Raw genomic sequence first — 22,115 nt, 5'->3', positions numbered from 1 at the left:
ATGTACAAATGCGCTTTACCCAATTGATGTGTGTATGGATTGGGATAACAGTTGTATGAGCCCCTAATAAAATGTTAAAGAAAAAAAAAAAAGAAGAGATCATCACAAAGAATAACTCCATCCAGAGGGCAACAAAGAGAAAACAGCCCCTAAATAATGTTTTCAATGGAGGAAAGGCAAGAATGAAACACACACACACACACACACAAAACAAACACTGATAAGATATGGAGGTAGGAAAACACAGAAGGTACAAGATGACATCACAGAGTCCACTCATGGATACAATAACAGTGAATATCATTGGACTGAACTCAGGCATTAAAAGGTAGAGGCCAGAAGACTGGATTAGAAAACATAACCCATTGGTCTGGGGCTTACAAGAGACACATCTCAAGATTACACACAAACACAGGCTGAGAATTCAAGGCTGGAGAAAAATATACCAAGTGAATGGCAATGCAAACCAAGCAGGGGCTGCAATCCTACTCTCAGACAAAATTGATCTCAAGGTGAAAGACATAACAAGAGACAAGGAGGGCACTATATAAAGCTCAAGGTAACAGTATACCAAGAACAAGTGGGCATAATAAATATATATGTGCCCAATAAGAGAACTGTGAAATTCATAAATCAAACACTCCGTAAGATGAGAAAAGAAATTACAGGCTCAACAATTATAATAGGTTGCTTTAATGCAGTACTCTCCAAAAAAGACAGATCACAGGGGGAAAAAAAAAAAACTTAACAAGGAGGGTACAGAACTAAACAGTACAATTGGATGACTTGACCTGATAGATATTTTCAGGGCTCTCCACCCATATGCAAAATAATTCACATGCTTCTCAAACCGACATGGCACATACATGAAGATAGGGCACATGCTTGAACACAAGCCAAACCTGTGTAAATTCAAGCACATAGAGATCATGCAGACTTCGTTCTCTGACCACTGTGCCATAAGGCTGGAAATCCACAAAAGGATGATTAAGAAAACAAGGGTGAAAATTTGAGGATGAATAATTCTCTATTGCAAAAGGAGTGGCCCAGATCAGATATGAAATCAGGAAGCTTCTAGAAAACAAAGAGAATGAAAATACAATGTACCTGTGTTAGTCTGGGCACTTTATATAAATAAATCCACAGAAACTGATGTATAAGAGAGAGTTTTATATAAAGGTTAAGTGAAGATCAAGAAAACATCTCAACCCAGTGCTGCCCAAGCCCACAAGTGCAACATTAACCCATATATCCGACACCAATCCACAAAGTCCTCCTCCATCTCACAAAACACACACTATGATGCTGACTGCCGGAGGAAAGCCAAATTTGTGAACGTGTAAGCATCTCAGCGCTAGCAGTGATCTCCATGTAGCTGCTCCAGCACCCAGGGCTGCATCGGGGTAGGTTCATATGGCTTCTCCTTAGGGATGTCTTGCAGGAAGTGAACCTTGCAAGCTGAAGCAGGGAACTGGCTAAGGCAGCTGCACCCTGGTCCAATCATCAGAAGTCAAAAGAACCAAGAACTAGAAAGGTGAGGCTCACTGAGCCATTTATCTCTCTGCCCTTCAATTAACCCCACATGTGTTTATCAGCCAGCTTGGCACAATAAACTAACTACCTCAGTACCAAAACCTTTGGGACACAGCAAAGACATTTATCAGAGGAAGTTTGAGAGCAATGCATGCGCATACGAAAAAGGAAGACAGACTTATGGTTGATATACTGGCACAACATTTACACCCATTAGAACAGAGTCAACAGGACGATCCAACTAATAGCAAAAGGAAAGAAATAATAAAAATCGGGGCTGAGATATAGGAGAGGGAAAACAAGAAAATTATGGAAAAAATTAGTGCAACTAAAAGATGGTTATTTGAAAGGATTAAAAGAATTGACAGACCACTGGCAAACCTAACCAAAGAAAGGAAGGGTAACCATCAATAGCTAGGATGAGGGAAAAAACAGGGGACATTACAACGGACCCTATTGAAATGAAAAGGATTACTACACAGTACTAGGCAAAGAAAAGGCACCAAAGGTATTTGTCTGGGGAAGGAAGAGGTGGAACTCATTATTCACAGGTATGATATGGAAAATCCCCAAAGCTCCAAAAGATCAACAAACAGAAATCTATTGGACTGCTGTACACATCGGACCAGACCATCGAAGAAGGGATCAAAAAAGAAGTACCCTTCACAAGAGCCAAGCACAAATTGAAATATCTAGGGATATATCTGACTAAAAAGAACCTAAAATGTTTGTACGAGGAAAATTTCAGAACACTATTACCAGAAAGCAAGAATGACCTCAATAAATGGAAGGATATCCCATGTTCGTGGATCTGAAGACTCAATATAGTAAAGATATCAGTTCTGCCCAAGGCACTATATATGTTTAATGATATCCCGATACAAATATCATTATCTTTTTTCAAAGAATTGGAAAAACTGATTACCAACTTCATATGGAGAGGAAAGAAGCCCAGAAATAGAAAAGTCCTCAAGAAGAAGGACAAAGTAGGAGGGCTTGCTTTACCTAACTTTAGCAACTATTATACAGCTACAGTGGTCTAAACAATGTGGTACTGGTATAATGATAGATACTCAGACAAATGGAAAAGAACTGAAAGCCCAGAAATAAAAGCATAAGCATACAGAGAATTGATCTTTGATAAGTGCCCCAAAAATATCAATGGGAAGCGGATGCCCTCTTCAACAAGTGGTCCTGGAAAAAATGGATATCTACCTGCAGAAAAATTAAGCAAGACCCTTACCTCACTCCATGCACAAGAATAAACTCAAGGTGGATCACAGCCCTTGAGGTAAAACCCCAAACTGTTAGGGCCATAATTGAGGGATTTGGGACAATCCGGAGAACTTTTGCGCAGGGAATACATAGGCTATCGGAAATAGGGAAGGACACATTTAAATAATAAGAAAAAATTGTCAAGTGGGATATACTGAAGATAAAACACCTGTGTACATCGAAAGAATTCACCAAGAGTAATAAGAGAGCCCACAGACTGGGAAAACATCTTTAGCAATGACACATCAGACAAAGGCCTTATTACTAAAAGCTACAGTGCTCTGCTACCTGAATTGGCAAAAGACCTGAATAGAATTTTCACAAGGGCAAAATATGAATGTCCAATAAACATATGAGAAAATGTTCACGATCATTAGCCATAAGAGAAATGCAAATTAAAACAACTATGAGATACCACCTAACACACTGAAAGATAGCTCAATTCAAAATTTCAGAAAATAACAAATGTTGGAGGGCTGTGGTGAGCTAGGAACTCTTGCCCACTTGGTAGACCTGTAGGTATGTGCAGTCACTATGGAAATCAATTTGGCAATATCTAAAACAGATGGAATTAGGTACCATACAACTTGGCAATCCTTCTACTGGGTATATACCTAGAAAAGGCAAGAAACAAGCCACAGCCAGACATTTGTGCTCCAATGTTTATCGTGGCACAGTTCACAATCAGAAGGAGTTGGAAACAACCCAAATTTCCATCAATGGACACATAGATTAAAAAACTGTTGACCATACATTCAATGGAGTACTATGCACCCCTAAAAAGCAGTGATGAACACATGAAGCACATCACCGAGTGGGAAGAATTGGAGGAAATTAAGCAAAGTGAAGTAAGCCAAGCACAAAAGGACAAGTACAACATGAGTCCACTGAAGTAAGTTTAAAAATGCAAAAGGGGCATAGAGCAAAAGCTACTGTATACATATATCTCAGGGGTGAGGTCCAGGTACTATGGCAAGGGCCAGACCCAATCCAGGGATACATATGGCAGCCAACTAAATAGGAGGGGGAAAGAAAGAGAAGGGAAAAAAAACCATGGGTATGCAGCGAGCAGGACATTAACCCATGTAAGGGGAGGGTATTGTTTATATATCCACAGGAGAGGGAGAGAGACCAGGCTTCAACCCAGTGCACCAAGATGTGAATACAACATACTAGCATGTAGCAGGGAACCAATAGAGAGGTCTGTGGGGCAAACCCCAATATCAACTATGTGAGGGACCCCCCACCAGAAGAATGTACTTCAGTGGACAGCACTGAGCTACAGCTTGTGGAGAGGGGCACCTCTGATCAGAGCACACAGATGAAATGAAGAGGGAAGAAGAGGGAATGGAAGACATCCTGGCCCACCAAGCCCAGAGGATGATATGCCTGCTCACAGCAGACAATGTTCAGAGAGAATATAGGGCTGGCCCCACCGCGAGACACAACATCCCTCACTGAACCTTAGTGGTACAAGGGATAGCATTGAAGACACAGTGCAGGAATTCTGCCCAATCTGACCCTATCACATTGGGGCAAAACACTAAAGTCATGCTACGTAGCAGCAAGGGGAGCAAAGAATGAAGTCCCCTGGGAAAACCAAAAGAGTGTGGCACACCATCAGAATTACCTGGAAAACATTCTTCTAATAGTCAAAAATCCGACCTGGAGCTATTTATAGGCTTTTCCTTTTTTGTCATTGGCTTTCTTTGTGTTGTTATTTTTGGTTCTTTTTGTCTTCCTTTGTTGTTTTGTTTGGCTTTGCCTTGTTTTTGTGCTTAATAATGTCTTTGATGTCCACATGGAAGAAGCACACCAGCCTGTGTGATCATGAGATGTTGATGGGATCAGCTATCAGGCATCTAAGACCCAGAACAAAATCATACCAATGTGAAAGGGGTGGGGGGCATGGAGTGGAGACCCAAAGTCCATCTCTAGACAATTGAACATCCCTTTACAGAAGTGTCACAAGGAAGAGACGAGCCAGGGTCTAGTATAGCACAGATGAAACATACAACTTTCCTCTAGTGCTTTAATACCCCCCTCACTCTTATGACCTCAAATCGACCTTACAAATCTGACTAGACCAGAATATGTACACTGCTACAGATAAGAGCCCACAGCACAGGAAATCCAGGACAGATAAACCCCTCCGGACCAATAATGAGAATAGAGTTACCAGGAGGGGAAGGAGAAGGTGGGGGGAGAAAGGCGGAATAGATGAGGATATGTTCCCCCTCCCAGGGGGACAAACAACAGAATAATGGGTGAAGGGAGACAGCAGACAATGTAACATATAAAAATAATAATTCATAATTTATCGAGAGTTCATGAGGGAGAGGGGAAAATGAGGAGTTGATATAAAAGGATTTGAAAATGATGATGGCAACATATGTACAAATGTGTTTGACACAGTAGATGATTGTATGGATTATGATAAGAGCTGCAAGATCCCCCCAATAAAATGATGTAAAAAATAATAATTTAAAAAATCAATTGTGCTTAAGGTGAAAGCTTACAGAGCAAGTCTGTTTTCCACTTTACTTGGACAGAAAGTGTTCCAGTGCATGGGTTGTATTCCCCACAATGAGTCAGAACTCTCCTCCACAGCACACTGAGCTCCCTGGCTCCTTGCCTCCGTGTTTTACACCCCTTCCTGCTTTCTCATCTTATCTTTGGGCCTAAGCTTGTCCTTTGGTTCTCATGTAATTAACTGCTATAAGGAACATATTCCTCCTGGGGTTGTGTATTTTATTGGGCCTGTTGATTATTTGGCTGAAACATGCTCTCCAGTGGCTTCAGTTTGAGGTACAAAGGGCTGCAATCTTGGGGGTTCCTACAGTCTCTATCAGACCAGTATAGCTAATCTTTTAGAAATTTGGTTTTTTTTATTGGTCTTAATTTTCTCCCATTATGTCTGTGACCATTTATAGTGAATCTATTCAGAGTGTTAAATAGTGGTAGTCAGGCACCAACTAGTTCTTCTGGCCTCAGGATCATGTCGGTTGTGGTTCATCAGTTCTTCGTACTAATGCTCCCTTGAGTCTTGGTTTCTTTCACTCTCTGTTGCCCTGGATGGAAAGAGATTATTATTTTTTATTCTGTTCTACTCCTTCTTTGACAGGCACATTTAGAAGATTCAGAACTCCATGTTTCTATTGCTTTTCTTTGCTGCAATATTCCCTTTCTTCAGCTCTGGGACCCGTTTACATAATAAGTTAGAACCTTTTACCTTATTCTAAGCATGAGAAATGAATGGTAACCTTTGGATTCTTAGTGATCTTCCTCCCCCATTTGGGCAAACATTCAAGTGGCTTAAAGGTTAGGAGACTAGATATTGATGTCTAGGTTCAAATGCCAGCTTTCATTTTTAATAGATGGTATCCAGTAAGCCTCTGGTTTATGACTTGTGAAAGAGAGCTAGTAAGAACAACACTACTGCTTGTTGTTTGTTAGGTGCTGTCAGATTGGCTCTGATTCATAACAACTCTCTGTACAAAGCAACAAAACATTACCTGGTCCCCCACCACCTCACAGTTGTTGTTTGAGTCCAACATTGCAACCACAGTGCCCACCCATCTTGTTCAAGGTCTTCCTCTTTTTGCTCACCCTCTGCTTTACTAAGAAAGGTATCTCTGTCAAGGACTGGTCTCTCCTAACAACTTGTCCAAAATACATGATAGGAAATCTTAGCATCCTTGCTTCTAAGGAACATTTTGGCTATACTTCCTCGAAGAGTGTTCTGTTTTCTGGCACTGTATGGCACTTTCAATATTCCTAACCAACTCCGCAATTTCAAACGCATCAAGTCTTCCTCAGTCTTCCTTATTTATTGCCCAGCTTTCATATGGATGAGTGAAAATACCATGGCCTGCGCTAGGCGTACCTTAATCCTCAAGGAGATATTTTTGCTTTTCAACTCTTAAAAGAGGTCCTGTGCAGCAAATTTTCCCCTTGCAACACATTGTTTGATTTCCTGTCCACCGGTCCCAAGAGCACTGATTGTGGATCCAAATAAAAAGAAATCTTGACAACTTATCATGATGTTCTCTTGGTTTAGTTGTGAGGATTTTTTGTTTTCTTTACGTTGAGCTGTAATCCATATTATTGGTCTTATTCTTTGGTCTTTTTAAGTGCTTTGAGGCTTTTTTGCTTTGCAAATTCCTTCTCTATATTATATTACTTAAAAAATAGTTTTATTGGCAAATACTTCAAATATCATACACTTAGTTATTGGATCATGTTAAGAAGATTTATGAAATCATCACAATCATTTCAGAACACTTTCTTCTCATACTATTGTTGCTAGTTTCCTCATCTTCCCCTGCCATCCACTTACTGTCTCTATAGATCTATCAATCCTGGATTTCCCAAACAGAAAATCATACAAAATACAAACAGAAAACAAGCAATGACAAGAGAAAACAGAAAAATCTTAATCAAAGAGAAAGTAGACAATATTTAAAACTTTAAAAATTTAAATGGGTTAAAAGGGAGATCAAATGATCAAGCATTACATTCTACCTACCTTCATCTGCCATAAGACTTTATCATGCTTTCTGTTGGACAGCAAGGCTATTCATATCCCTAAATATGGTCAGAGGGGATTCACTGCTAATCTTACCTCACGTGGGGACCCTGAAAATGGATTTTCATCTCCACTGTAATCCATAGCCTTCTCCAAACCAGGTGTACATAATTTCAGTTCTGATACCATTCCCTCCCTCAGATTTGTGTTTTATTGTTTTTAGTCCTTTGATCACACAGGCTAGAGTGCTTTATCCATATGGACTGAGTTGATGCCCTTCCATCTTTTATTTATGGCTTTTTATAAAATTCAAAAGACATCAACATACTTTCTTCAAAAACGAATATTACTTAGACTTAAAAAATAATTTTATTGGGCATTCTTACAGACATCATAACATTTCATAGTTCATTCACATCAAGCAGTACCATACAATTGCTACCACAATCAATTTCAAAACATTTTCTTTCTTCTTGCACACCTTGATATTAGCTCCCCTTTATCCCATCCTTTCCCCTCCATACCCCACAGGAACTCTTATTTATGTATGACTTATCTTACACCATCCACTATCACCTTTCACATACAATTATATTGTTCACTCCCCTTGAGTAGGGTTATAAGGGGGGGTACCCCCACAAACGGAATTGCACTGGGTGAAGCAGAGCTTTTGTAGTTATGTATTTTCCTCACCAGGCGAGGATCAAGCAACTCACTATGTGTTAGTTCACCCCCTGGCCTGGGAAGGTTCTGTCTGGTCACAGTGTTACTTTCTCTGGAACCTCCTTTTTGTGATGGCCAATTTAAGAGAACAGGGTTCAGCTGTAAAATTATGTTTCTTGCTCTGGAAAAAATGCCACAGAAACTGTTGTGATGTTGAACACAGTTTACAAGGACAGCACTATGGGAAAAACTCGAGTGTACGAGTGGTTTTCTTGTTTCAAAAGAGGTGAAACATCAATTGATGGGAGTTGTTTGGCCCTTGAATCTTCTGAACAAATTGCCACTAATCCCATCGTCATGGATTGTCTTTGTGGAGTCATTTAGAACTACCCGTTCATTTGTAGACGTCATGTGCTTATTTGGTGACAGGCTTTTCTGCTTTAACCTGCTGTCAGAGCACCTGAAGACACAACAAAATGTTCTAAAAGTTTTGCAGCAAAAACAGCAGGATGAATGGGGAGAAGGAGCTAGTGTCAGATGATTCAAGTGTGTAACATAATAATCAGTGCCCTAATTAAAGCAATAATCATGCTAACGAAGCATAAGCAGGGTCTCTATCCAATGGATTTGTACTCAGCTTCACAGTCTATCAGAATCTTGGAGCACGGGGCTCACGCTTGCTCCTTCCGGACATGGGTCCATGAATACATTTGCTTCCCAAAAAGACCTGTTTAATAACAGTCAAGTAAAAAATGGAATCTGGAAAATTTTACTAATCATCAACCAACATTTTAACTACAAAGAAAGCTGTTGCAGCCGTTCATCTTCACCCTGTCCTTTCAGAGCCGTCCACGCCGCTACTGCTGGCACTTGCCGGTGCTCGACCATCGCAGGCAGTCGGCGATGGTCAAGAAGCGACTTCCTGAAGGATTAACTCCAAACCGCATTGTGAAGATTCAGAACCAACTCAACGGTAGTGAGTTTGGGTTTCCATGTGTAACACTTTCTCTCAATGATTGATTTTGTCTATTCCCTCTTTTCCACATTGTTTTCCTTCACATCTTTCCTTCCTTCTTCCCTTTACCTTCTTCCTCCCTTCTTTCCTTTTTCCTTTCCCATCCTCCTTTCCTCTCTCACCTTTTTCCTTTCTCCCTCTTTCCTTTCTTTACGAAATACCTTATTGGATGGAAGATATGACCTTGATTGAAACAAAGCTGGAGATTGCTTGATAGAATTTTGAAAAACCAATACCTTCTTCATTGTACTGAAGGCCTTGGTGGAAAACGGGTCTCCAGGAATTGACAGAATATCAGTCGAGATGTTCCACAAAGGGATGTACCATTCACTAGTGTGTACCAAGAAATACAGAAGACCAATGTGGCTGAAGAGATCTATATTTGGACCTATTCCAGAGGAAGATGAACCAACAGAATGCAGACAATAGATATCAAGCAATATCATTAATATCATAGGGAAGGAAGGTTTTGCTGAAGATAATTTTTTTAAATGGCCACAACAGTGCATTAACCAGGAACTGCCGGAAATTCAAGTTGGTTTCAGAAGAGATCTTCACAGATAGATCTTCTCTGAAAGCAGAGCCTATCAGAAAGATATTGCTTTATTGACTATGCAAAGACATTGGAGTGTTTGGGTCATAAAAAGCGAGGGTAACATTTTGAAGAGTGAGAATTCCAGAGGCCTGACTGTGCTCATGCAGAGTCTACAATACACTTAGATGAGAACACAGGGCTGATATGTGGTGTAAAATCAGGAAGGGTGTGTTTCAGGGTTGCATTCTTTCATGATCTTTATTCAATATGTATGCTGAGCAAATAATCTTAGAAGCTGGACTATGAAAAAAACAGCATTAGAATTGGAGGAAGACTCATTAACTCATTAACTCATAACCTGTGGACACACAGATGATACAACTCTGAGGTTTAAAGACTTGAAGCAATTATTGATAAGGATCAATGAATGCAGCCTTCAGAATGGACTACACCTCAATATAAAGAAAACAAATATCCAGGCAACTAGACCAACAAGCAACATCATGATAAATGAAAAAAACATTGATGTCAAGGATTTCGTTTCATGAGGCATTACATCGGGCAAATCTACTTCAAGAGACTTCTTGAAAATGTTAAAGAGTAATGGTGTCACTTTGAGAATGAAAGGCCTTCTGACCCAAGCCATGGCCATTTCAGTATTCTCTTACACATGTGAATGTTGGATCAAAGGGTGAAGAAAAAATTTGATGCACTTGAATTTTGCTGTTGGCAATGAATATAGAAAATACCATGGACTACCAGAAAAACAAATATATCTTGGAAGAAGTATAGCCAGAATTCTCCTTAGAAGAGGGGATAGAAAGTCTTCATTTCATGTATTTCCGACATGTTATCAGGAGAGATCTATTCCTGGAGTATTTCATTATGTTTGGTACAGTAGACGTCAGGAAAAAAGACCCTCAGTTAGTTGGATTGACACAGTGGCAGCAACAACGGGCTCAAACAGAACAATGTTGAGCAGGACCAGGCATCATGTCCTGCTGTACATCAGGCCATGAGGAGTCAACCTTGACTCAACTATATCAAAAAATAACTGTGACCTAAACCGGCAATGCTTTATGTACCTATACGCTAATCTCTACGCACCATTCCTATGGGCTTATTATTATTATTTCAATTGCCTTATCGTGTATATTTAAGTGACTAAAAAATATGATTTGTTTTCATTGCTTTTAGAATCCTCTTCAAAAAAGAGCATCATGTTATGGGTGTTATGTTACGGGTCTGAGTTAGTTAAGTTTATTGTGCCAACCTGGCCAATACACACATGTGTGGTTAATTGAAGGGCAGAGAGATAAATGGCTCCATGATCCTTGCCTTTCTGTTCTCAGGTCTCTTGTTTTGTGATGGTCGGACCAGGTTGTAGCTGCCTTAGCCAGTTCCCTGCTTCAGTTGGCAAGTCTCACTTCCTGCAAGACATCCCTGAGGAGAAGCCACATGGACCTACCCCATGCAGCCCTGGGCGCTGGAACAGCCGTGTGGAGACCCCTGCCAGCGCTGAGATGCTTACACGCTCACTGATTCGACTTTCCTCCTGCAGTCGGCATCATAGTTTGTTTTGTGAGATGGAGAAGGACTTTGTGGATTCGTGTCAGACATATGGGCTAATTCTGGACCTGTGGGCTTGGGCAGCACTTGGTTGGGATGTTTTCTTGATGTGCACTTACCCTTTATATAAAACTCTTTTTTATACATTTGAGTTTCTGTGAATTTGTCTCTCTAATGTACAAGGACTAACACAGGGCAATAATTATGGGTGTTCATTATGCCACAAAGCAAGCAAGCAAGACAAACATAGGCCAAATTATGGTGAATAATTAAAATTTTGTCCACTTGAATATCTTAACCCCCCAAAAAACTGTTTTAGTGGGAGCTGATACAGATATCATATAATTCCACAGTTCAATCACATCAAGCTGTACTGTATAATTGCTATCACAACAAGGTTCAAAATATTCTCTTACCTCTTGGACTCCTTGATATCAGCTCCCCTTGTCCCCCTCCCCCACTGTAGTCCCCAGGCTCCCTCATTCTACTTGCTGTCGCTACAGTATCACCAATCCTGGGTTTCATTTACTGAAAATCAGAAAATATATTTTAAAAATTCAAGAGGCCTATCTCCAATGACAAAATACATCTGAGATAAACCCCAATACGGAAAAAAAAGCCCCCAAACAGAAACTAAAATACAAAATGTTGAAAACCAGATAAGGTCCAACATGTGAGGAACAATGGACAAGGTTTTAGCCATTCAAGCCAGGTTTATCATTTTGATCTCCCATAGTCGTCTGTCTAATGCACTCTGTAACTGGTTCCTTCCCATCCCTTTATTATGGACAGAGGGGAATCATGAGAGGCTGATTTCCCATCTAGATCTCACACATGTATCTCAGGGTTCCCCTGTCCTTCATTACCTTCTGCAATCCAGAATCTCACAATTTAGGCTCTGATACTATTCTCACCGACTTTGATTATACTATTTACAATCCTTTGGTCACTAATATTGGTGTGCTTCTTACATGGGGATTTATGTAATTGACATCTCACTTGAACGGCTGCTTGTTTGGAAACAAGCCTTTAAGAGCAAAGGCATTATTTTATCTTGTCACCAAGGAGTTTATGTTTTTAATGTGCTTGTGATATTGATATAGTCCTTCTCTCCAGGTACAATATATCATATCTGCTTGTATTATTTAACTTAATTACTCAGCATTTCCATGTCCTTTTGGGCTTTTTCTTTTGATTATAGGCTCTACAGGAGCCTTGGTGGGTAGTAGGTATGCATTGGGCAGCTAACTGCAAGGACTTTCTACTCCTGTAAAGCATTATCATCTCAGAAACCCAAAGGGACACTTCTGTCCCCTTTGACAGGGTCCTTATGAGCATCCCTTGATGGCAGTGAGTTTGGTTTGGGGCTTATAGTTTTTCAGCCCAAGAAGTCAATTCTCCAAAGCTACCACGAGATGTCACTGTTCCGCAATGATGTAAGGGATTTAGCAGTCCAGGTAGTGCTATGGGATGGTGTTGGGCTACTAACTGCAAGATCTGCGGTTCAAGCTCAAAGGAGCCATTCTACTACACGGTCATTATGGGTTAGAATGGACTTTGCAGCAGCAGTGAGTGGACCCTGGTAGGAGGAGAAAGGATCTGGTGCTCCATTACATGTGCCTTCATTGTAGTTATTATTCCCAATGCTATCTCAGAGGGGATTCAAGGCACAGCCCTGTATTTTTACCATTCATTGGTTTTTGAACTCATGGTAAGTCCCACTCATGAAAAACCTAGTGTCCTTTCTGGTCAGCTGGTCTAAGAGGGGAAATTTCAGTTTTTTAGAGAAAATTCTAATGGCACTAAAACCTTATTTCTCATCTTCCTTGTAAGCACCTAAGTTTTGTTTTTAATTTGAATTAAGCTCTAACTTGCCCTTACAGCCCCTGGATCCTGCAGATGGTTTGTGCTCAACTACTAGCCCAACTAAAGGCGGACCATTAGAAATCCACCCAGGGATGCCATGGGAGAAAGACTTGATGATCTGCTTCTGCAAAGATAACTAAATAATAATAATATACATGTGGAGTCCATTCTGAGTCATGTAAACTCCATCTATTATACAGTCGGTCTGTATTCTGTAGGGATTTCATAGCTGTGATCCTCACTGAAACAGATTGCCAGACCTTTCTTTGGCAGTGCTACTGAGGGCTTGAAACTGCCAACCAGTCTATTTGTTGGGGACTACAAACCTGTGCTAGGCTGAATTGTCTAGAGAAAAATAAAATCAGTGACACTCATCTATGTATAAGAAAGAGATTTACAATCAGAAGTAATTATATATCAAGAAGGCATCCCAGCCCAGTCCAACTCAAGTCCGTAAGTCTCTCTTCAGACTCATGTAGCCTCATGCCACTGATGCATAATGGTGAACCAAGAAGTAGGTAGAACGAACAAGCTGGTGGGTGCAAAATTGGTGGAAATATAGCAGGATGCTGATAGCTCTCGGGGCTGGCAGCAGAGTCCCAGCAAGCAGGAAGGTAAAGTTGCAGGGAGAAAGAGAGGTTCCCAGTTTTTCTCACTCTTATAAGAAGGCCACATCTCCAAGTAGGCACCATCAATCTAATGCTTGTTTGACAGGTTGAATCCTACCCCTAGCCAGGAGTGTCTAGTTGACATAATATCTGACTACCACAAAACCATTTGTGCCACCCATAAAGATTCTGTTTCCTTGGTAAAAAAAACAAAAACAACTGTGCTAATAGTTGTAAGGTGTTCTTTAACAATGCTTCTGCATACACGTTCTCACCATTTAAAAAATAACAAGCAAACCCATTGCCATAGACTCCATTCCAACTCACGAAACCCTCCCCCAACTCTCTCCCTTCAAGTCCATTCTGACTCATAGCAGCTCTGCAGGACAGGGAGTGCCTGCCCTTGTGGGTTCCTAGACTATAACTGTTCATGAGAATACAAAACCTCATCTTTCTCCTGGGGAGCAGCTGGTGGTTTCAAACTGCTGACCTTGTGATTAGCAGCCAAATGCGTAGCTGCTGCATCACCAGGGCTCCTCATGGAAACCTTAAGAACCGAATAGAGGTGCCCCCACAGTTTCCAAAGCTGTCCATCTTTCAGAAGCCAACTTTCACATCTTTCTTCCTTGGACTGGCTGGTAGATTAGAACTGCTGAGCTTTAGGTTAACAGTCTAGTGCTTTAATGACTGCAACACCAGGGTTCTTTTTCTCATCATACCACGATATATTTATGATTATGCTACAAAATGGGAACAGATATCTTACTTCCTCTTTCTCTTCTTCAGAAAGAGTTGCTGAGAGAGACTGAGATAGCATAAGATACGTAATTTGAGGGATCCACCTAGAAATGACAATGGAGGGATTAAGTTACAAAGTGGCTCCTTCCACATTTCACCATGGAGACAGCAGAGCATCACATGGAGTGTGGACCCTTCTAAGGTCATGTCCTGTGTCCTAGGTCACATTTCATGAGCTGGCCCAGGGCTGAGCTTTCTGAGATCATTCAGGATAGCTATTAGAGACATGCAAACAGACACTCAGTGTCTTCTAAAGACCAGCTTTATTCCATCTGTATCTGAGATGTATTACCTCTCAAGGCTGTTCCATCAGTGCAAAGTGAACTCTTACATTTGAAAAGGGAACCAACGCAACAGAGACATTTTAACCTATGAGTATATTTTAAGCAATAACATCTGAGAAGATATTATCCTTCTCATGAATAATCATGCATGTTCCTGAATAAGACAATGGCTATACCTCATGTCCCTGGATCTGGAGTGACAGTGTGGTGCAAACAATGAAGTGTTCAGCAACAAACTGAAAAGTTGGCAGTTCCCATTTATCCCGAGGTGCTGAGTAAGAATGGACAAGGGATCCACTTTTCTAAAGTGGCCACCTTGAAAACTCCACATAGCACATTTCTGGTCTGCTCTCGTGGGGTCTTCACGAATCAAAAGTAGGTGATGACACTAGATAAGAGAGTGGTTGAGATTTGTTCTTTTCATTGAATGTACCCAAAGGGGGGAAGAGAGAGAAACCATGGGTAGTAAGACCTGTTAGCCTCGGAGTAGATGCTAAACAATAGCATCTGAGAATGAGAAGACCTGAGCACAGTCATGCATGTTTTTTAAAAAAGACAATGACTACACCTCCTGTCCCTGGATCTGCAGTTACTGACTGGGATGTGAGAGAAACACGGAGTGGGACAGGCTGAGAGCTTCCTACCGAGGACGGCACAGAGCCATTCTCCTCCTTGAACCACTGGCCCCTCCATGTGCACTTGGGATCAGGCTCTTTTCTTAGGGCTACATGTCACCTGGTTCCGATTTATCTTTATGTAATAGCAAATGGAACAGCCTTTGGTACCATAAGTGATGTAAACACTTATTGTAAGAAGAGATGCCTGGAAAACCAGATTTGGTTTAGGCTCATTTAGTAGTTAAACTATATAATGGCGTGTGTGTGTGTGTGTGTGTGTGTGCGTGTGTGCGCATGTGTGTGTTTAATTTTCCAATGCAATACCTTTGGGAATAATTGTTCAGGTAGAAGGCAGCACCGTTTCCTTAGCTCAGGTCTTCCAGTTCCATAAAAGCACCCACGGTGAAGCGAAAAGCAGCAAAGAAAGGAAGGAAATCGATGATGGCATTTTCTGCAGCCCAGCAGGTACGTGGAGAAATTGAAGTCAGCTGAGTTTTCTCTTTCTGAAGGTTTTCTTAACAAGTACATTGTTACACTACCAATACAGACACATTGCTAGGGTCTTAGTCCCATAGGTCACATAGGTCTCATCAGCTGGCAGAGGCCATTCATCAAGTGCACATGTCATGGGAGCACACAACAGAAAGAGAAGGGTTCATTTGCCTTGGAATCTTCCCTTGGAAGTTGTCGCAGATGATGATTCACTTCAAATCTACATTATTCTTCTATAGCCAAATTAATTGCTTTTTTTAGGGGGGTAAAAAAAATCATTATCCAGATTTAAAAACAAAGTGGGAAAAGTCCTAGTGATCATGCACTGACATGGGAATAACAAGGAAACTAGAAAACCCTCCCACGTTCCAACCTATCTTCACCTTCAAAGTCAACTCAAACTCATGATCAGTAAATCAATTCCAATGCATAGTGACCCTGTAGGACAGAGTAGAAGTATTGCATAGAAGTTCCAAGGCTTTGTGGGTGCCAACTGCCACATCTTTTTACCAGGGAGCAGCTGGTGGGCTCCATCCCCTCCATCCATTATCTACTTTATAGTGGAAGGTTTAATCCCTGCACCACCAGGATGCCTTTTCCCCTCAGTACCTGTGTACTGGCCCAGATCAGAGATGAAATTAGGAAATTTCTAGAAACCAAGGAGAATGAGATCACAATGTATCAAAACTTATAGCATACAGCAAAGGCAGTTATCAGAGGAAGTCTGATATCAATACATGCACACATGAAAAAGGAAGAGAGGCTTATGATTGATATGCTGGCACAAATTTTACAACAACTAGAGCAGAGGCAACAGGACAATCCTACTAATAGCAAAGTAAAAGAAATCATAAAAATCATGGCTGAGATTCAGAAGAGGGAAAATAAGAAAACTATAGAAAGAATTGATGCTGCTAAAAGCTTGTTCTTTGAAAAGATAAATAGAATCAACAGACCACTGGCCAACCTCACCAAAGAAAAGAAGAAACACATTTCAACAGCAAGGATGAGTGATGAAAGAGGGGACATTACAACAGACCCTAAAGAAATGAAAAGGATAATTACAAAGTACCGTGAAGAACTGTGCTCCAAAAATTCAACATCTTGGGAGACATGGACAAATACTTGGAAAGACAATCCCTCCCTAGACTATCCCTGATGGACGTCAAGAATCTCAACAGACCCATAGCATGAAATAGACAATATCAAGTGATTATGAACAAAAAATTCCCCTGGACCAGCTGGCTTCACAGGACAATTCTACCAAGCATTCAGGGAAGAACTGACATCAATCCTACACAAACTCTTCCAGAACACAGAGAAGAAAAAAAAACCCCGGCAAACTCTTGAACTCCTTCAATGAAGCTAGTATAACTCTGATACCAAAACCGGGCAAGGATCCCACAAGAATCGAGAACTTCAGACCAATATCCCTAATGAACATCAATGCAAAAATCCTTAACAAAATACTTGCCAATAGAATATAAAAGTATATAAAACAAATAATTCACCATGACCAAGTTGGATTCATACCAGTGATGCAGGAATGACCTGCGTAAGACCACTAGTATCATTTGCCACAATGACATGAAAAATTATAAGAACCACATAATATCGATAGATGCGGGAAAAGCATTCAACAACATTCAAAACCAAATTCTATTTAAGATACTCAAGAATTTAGGAATAGAAGGAAAATTCCTCAATATTATACAAGCTATATATGAAAAACCAGCACTCAACGTGATAGTCAAAGGAGAAAAGACTAAAGCAATCCTACAGAAAAAGAGGACAAGACAAGGATGCCTCTTGTCCCCACTCTTATTTATCATAGTACTGGAGGTCCTAGCTAACAGTATAAGGCAAAGAAAAGACATCAAAGATATTTGCCTGGAGAAGGAAGAAGTGAAACTATGGTTATTTTCAGATGATATGATTTTATATCATATCATCTTATATGATATATGATATATGATTTTATATGAAAAATCCCACACGCTCCACAAGGGCAGCACTAGAAACAAAAGAGGAATATGGCAGAGTGGCGGGATACAAGATCAACCAACAGAAGTCTATCAGACTGCCATACACAACTTACAAGACCACAGAAGGGGGGATCAAAAAGTTAGTACCCTTCACAGTAGCCAAACACAAATGGAAATATCTAGGGATATACCTGATTAAAAACAAAAGAGTTCTACAAGGAAAACTTCAGAACACTATTACAAGAAACCAAGAGTGACCTCAGCAAATGGAAGAATAGGCCATGCTCATGGATTGGAAGACTCAATATAGTCAAGATTTCAGTTCTTCCCAAGGCACTATATAAGTTTAATGCTATCCTGATATGACTATCACCATCCTTCTTCAAAGAATTTGAAAAACTAATTGCCAAGTTCATATGGAGAGGGAAGAAGCCCAGAATTAGGTGAGAAGTCCTCAAAAAGAAGGACACAGTGGCAGGGCTTGCTCTACCTGCCTTTAACACATATCATACAGCCACAGTAGTCAAAACACCGTGGTTCTGGTATAACGACAGATATTCAGACCAATGGAAAAGAGCTGAAGACCCAGAACTAAAAACATCAGCACACAGACAACTGATCTTTGATAAGGAGACAAAAAATATCATATAGGAAGTGGATGCCCTCTTCAATAAGTGGTGCTGGAAAAAATGGATATCTACCTGTAAAAAAATGAAGCAAGACCTTTACCTCACTTGATGAATGAGAATAAACTCAAGGTGGATCACAGACCTTGAGGTAAAGCCCCGAACTCTTAGGACAATTAATGAAGGAATTGGGACAAACCTGAGAACCTTGGTGCAGGGAATACATAGGCTATTGGAAATAGGGTAGGATTCAAATACAGATAAGGCGCAAATTGACAAGTGGGATATACTGAAGATCAAACACCTGTGTACATCAAAGAAATTCACCAAGAGAATAATAAGAGAGCCCACAGACTGGGAAAACATCTTTAGCAATGATACATCAGACAAAGGCCTTATTACTAAAATCTACAATACTTGGCAAGCTTACAATAAGAAAAAAACTAACTGCCCACTGAGGAGGTGGGCAAAGGACCTGAACAGAAGTTTCACAGGGGCAGAAATCTGAATGTCCAATAAACATATGAGAAAATGTTCCAGATCATTAGCCATAAGAGAAATGACAAAACAACTATGAGATACCATCTAACACTCTCAAAGATAGCCCAATTCAAAAAAATCAGAAAGTAACAAGTATTAGAGGGACTGTGGTGAGATAGGAAATCTCACCCACTGCTGGTGGACCTGTGGGTATGTACAACCATTATGGAAATTGACTTGGCGATATCTAAAGCAGATGGAAATTGAGCTGCCATCTGACCCAACAATCCTTCTACTGGGGATATACCCAGAAGAGGCAAGAAAGAAGCCATGGCCAGACATCTGTGCTCCAGTGTTCATCAGGATGCGGTTCACAATGGCAAGGAGTTGGACACAACCCAAATTTCCAACAACAGGCAATTAAGTTTGCCACAAAGATAAACCGAGGCCAGGACAGGGAGAAGGAAAAGGAGAAGTTTGTTCTGCACTTCCCAGGCAAGATTCACAGACTCCAGCAAGGAGAGGAGAGCAGAGAGAAAAAGATAGGAGCTCTGAACTCCACTGGCCCCCAGGGGGATCCAAGAAGTCGCACTTATCTGTGGTGGAGAGAGCGATTTAAGCTGGTCAGGAGGGGAGGGTAAAACAATAAAGGGAGTGTAAAAATCGCAGGTAGGCAAAAAAGGAGGAAAGGGAAGGAAGGAGTTACAGAGTTGCAGAGGCTCTAAGACACCTCCATCCATAAAATTTTCAAGGTAGGGTGGTTCCTTGATTATTTTGCCTGATGTTGAGCAGATGGATCATTGATCTGGGGCCCTTTGAAGTTAGCCAGGCAGGAAGGTTTTTTCTAATGTTCTGTGAGAAGTGCCTGACCCAACACAGACAAATGGATAAAAAAAATATGGTACATACATACAATGGAGTACTATGCATCCCTAAGAAGCAGCAATGAACACATGTAGCACATTACTGCATGGGAAGATCTGGATGAAGTCGTGCTAAGTGAAGTAAGCCAAGCACAAAGGACAAGTACAACATGAATCCACTGAGGAAAGCTTTAAAAAAATGGGCATAGGGGAAAAGCTACTACCATATATACATGCATTCCTGGGGTGAGGTCCAGCTACTCTGGCAGGGGCCAAACCCAATCCTGGGATACATAGGACAGCTAACTCAATAGGAGAGACAAAGAAAGAGCGGGGAAAAGGCATGGGTAGGGAGGAAGGAGGGCACTAACCCATCCAGGGGGAGGGTATTATTTATATCTCCACAGTAGAGGGAGGGAGAGACCAGGCTTCAACCCAATGCATCAAGACATACTGGCATGTACCAGGAAACCAATAGAGAGGTCTGCAGGGCCAGCCCCAATCTGAACTATGTGGACCCCCGACACACACCAGAAGAATGCACTTCAGAGGACAGCACAGAAGCTTCAGCTTGGGGAGAGGGACACATCTGATTAGAGCACACAGGAGAAATTAAGAGGGATGGTAAGGAAGGGGAACATATCCTGGCCCACTAAGCCCCGAGGATGATATTCCTGCTCAGAGCAGACAATGCACAGAGAAGACCATAGGGATTGCCCCCAGCACAAGACAGGATGTCCCTCACTAAACCACAGAGTTGTGCATAATCTGACCCCATTACACATCACACTGGGGTGAAACACTAAGGGCATGTAACAGAGCAGCAAGAGGAGCAAAGTGATTAAATCCCCAGGGAATACTCAAACTAGACTTGGGTGACAGAGTGTAACATCCCATCAGACTGGATTGGACAACACTCCTAAAGGCCAACAAACAGACCTTGAACTATTTATAGGTTTTTCCATTTTTGTCAGGGGCTTGCTTTTTGTTGTTGTTATTTTGTTTTGGGGTGTTTTGTTGTTGTTATTGTTTTGTTGGTCTTGACGTCACTAGTTTTGTCTGGCTTTGGCTGATTTTTGCACTTATTAATGTCTGTGGGTTTATTTAGATAAGGTAGGCAGGATAGACGATTCCAAGATGAAAATAATGTGCCCAGTGGTTCCAGGGAAGATACGGGAGAAAGGGAGAAAGGAGAAAGGAAGGTAAGGGAACCAACCCCGGGACAAGGGAACAACAAGTGAATTAAAATCAATGGAAAGAAGGGTGCATAATGCCTAGTGGGGCTCAGTCAAGGGCAATGTAGCAGTGAGGAATTACTAAACCCAAATGAAGGCTGAACATGATGGTGGGACAAGAGGAAAGTAAAAGGAAATAGAGGAAAGAGCCAGGAGGCAAATGACATTTATAGAGGTCTAAATACAGGCATATACATACCCAAATATATTTATATATGAGAGGGGGATAGATCTATGTACTCATATCTATATGTTAAGAATTAAGGTAGGAGATGGATATTGGGCCTCTACTCACGTACTCCCTCAAGGCAAGAACACTTTGTTCTAATAACCTGGCATTGCATGATGCTCACTTCCCAACATGATCACTGAAGACTAAATGGGGGGCATAAGCAAATGTGGTGAAGAAAGCTGATGGTGCCTGGCTATCAAAGATATAGTGTCTGGGCTCTTAAAGCCTTGAAGATAAACAAGTGGCCATCTAGGTGAGAAGCAACAAAGCCCACATCATAGAAGCACACCAGGCTGTGTGATAATGAGGTGTCCATAGAATCAGGTATCAGGCATCAAAGACCCAGAACAAAAAATCATATCATTGTGAATGAGGAGGAGTGCAGCATGGAGCCCCAAAGCCCATCTGTAGGCAATTGGACATCCCCTTACAGAAGGGTCACAAGGAAGAGACGAGCCAGTCAGGGTGCAGTATAAGCACTGATGAAACCCACAACTTTGCTCCAGTTCTTTAGTGCTTCCTCCTCCCTCCCACTATCATGATCCTAATTCTACCTTACAAATCCAGCTAGACCAGAGATTGTACACTGTTGAAAATAAGAGCTGTAAACGCAGGGAATCCAGGACAGATAAACAAGGAAGCCAAACTGATGGTAATCCACAGAAATACTGTGGGTTACCATCAATTTAATCAGGTTGTTACCAGGAAGAGGCTCAGTTTCCAAATATCTCCAGCCCTCGTTTCTTGTCCTGCTACCAAGAAAGACTTCAGGTGAGGTGCAAAGTTCAGACCAGAGTCAGAGAACAGGAAGATAGAAGGAGCGAGTCTATTGCAGGGGAGACGTTAGAAAAGAAGACCAAAGCGCCCCCAGCTAGTCTGAAAGGCCTGGCAAAACGGAAAGCTTTGCCTTC

The 22,115-nt window shown here is 41.2% G+C and overlaps 1 protein-coding gene across 1 annotated transcript in view; it reads right to left on the bottom strand.

The window, feature by feature from the left end:
- SLC18B1 (solute carrier family 18 member B1) overlaps nt 1–8,946 on the bottom strand; it is a 57,272-nt gene extending 48,326 nt beyond the window's left edge. The window contains exon 1 of the mRNA XM_004702161.2: nt 8,874–8,946. Coding sequence (XP_004702218.1) covers nt 8,874–8,946 — 73 coding nt within the window. The remainder of the gene's footprint in view (nt 1–8,873) is intronic.
- Between the last annotated feature and the right edge of the window lie 13,169 nt (nt 8,947–22,115).

This window comes from Echinops telfairi, unplaced genomic scaffold, assembly GCF_000313985.2.
Source record: "Echinops telfairi isolate 266 unplaced genomic scaffold, ASM31398v2 ScPeMD7_3533;HRSCAF=4204_0, whole genome shotgun sequence".
In the NCBI taxonomy this organism is placed as follows: Eukaryota; Metazoa; Chordata; class Mammalia; order Afrosoricida; family Tenrecidae; genus Echinops; species Echinops telfairi.
The sequence above is the reverse complement of the archived record's forward strand: the minus strand, read 5'-3'. Positions and strand labels throughout refer to the sequence as shown.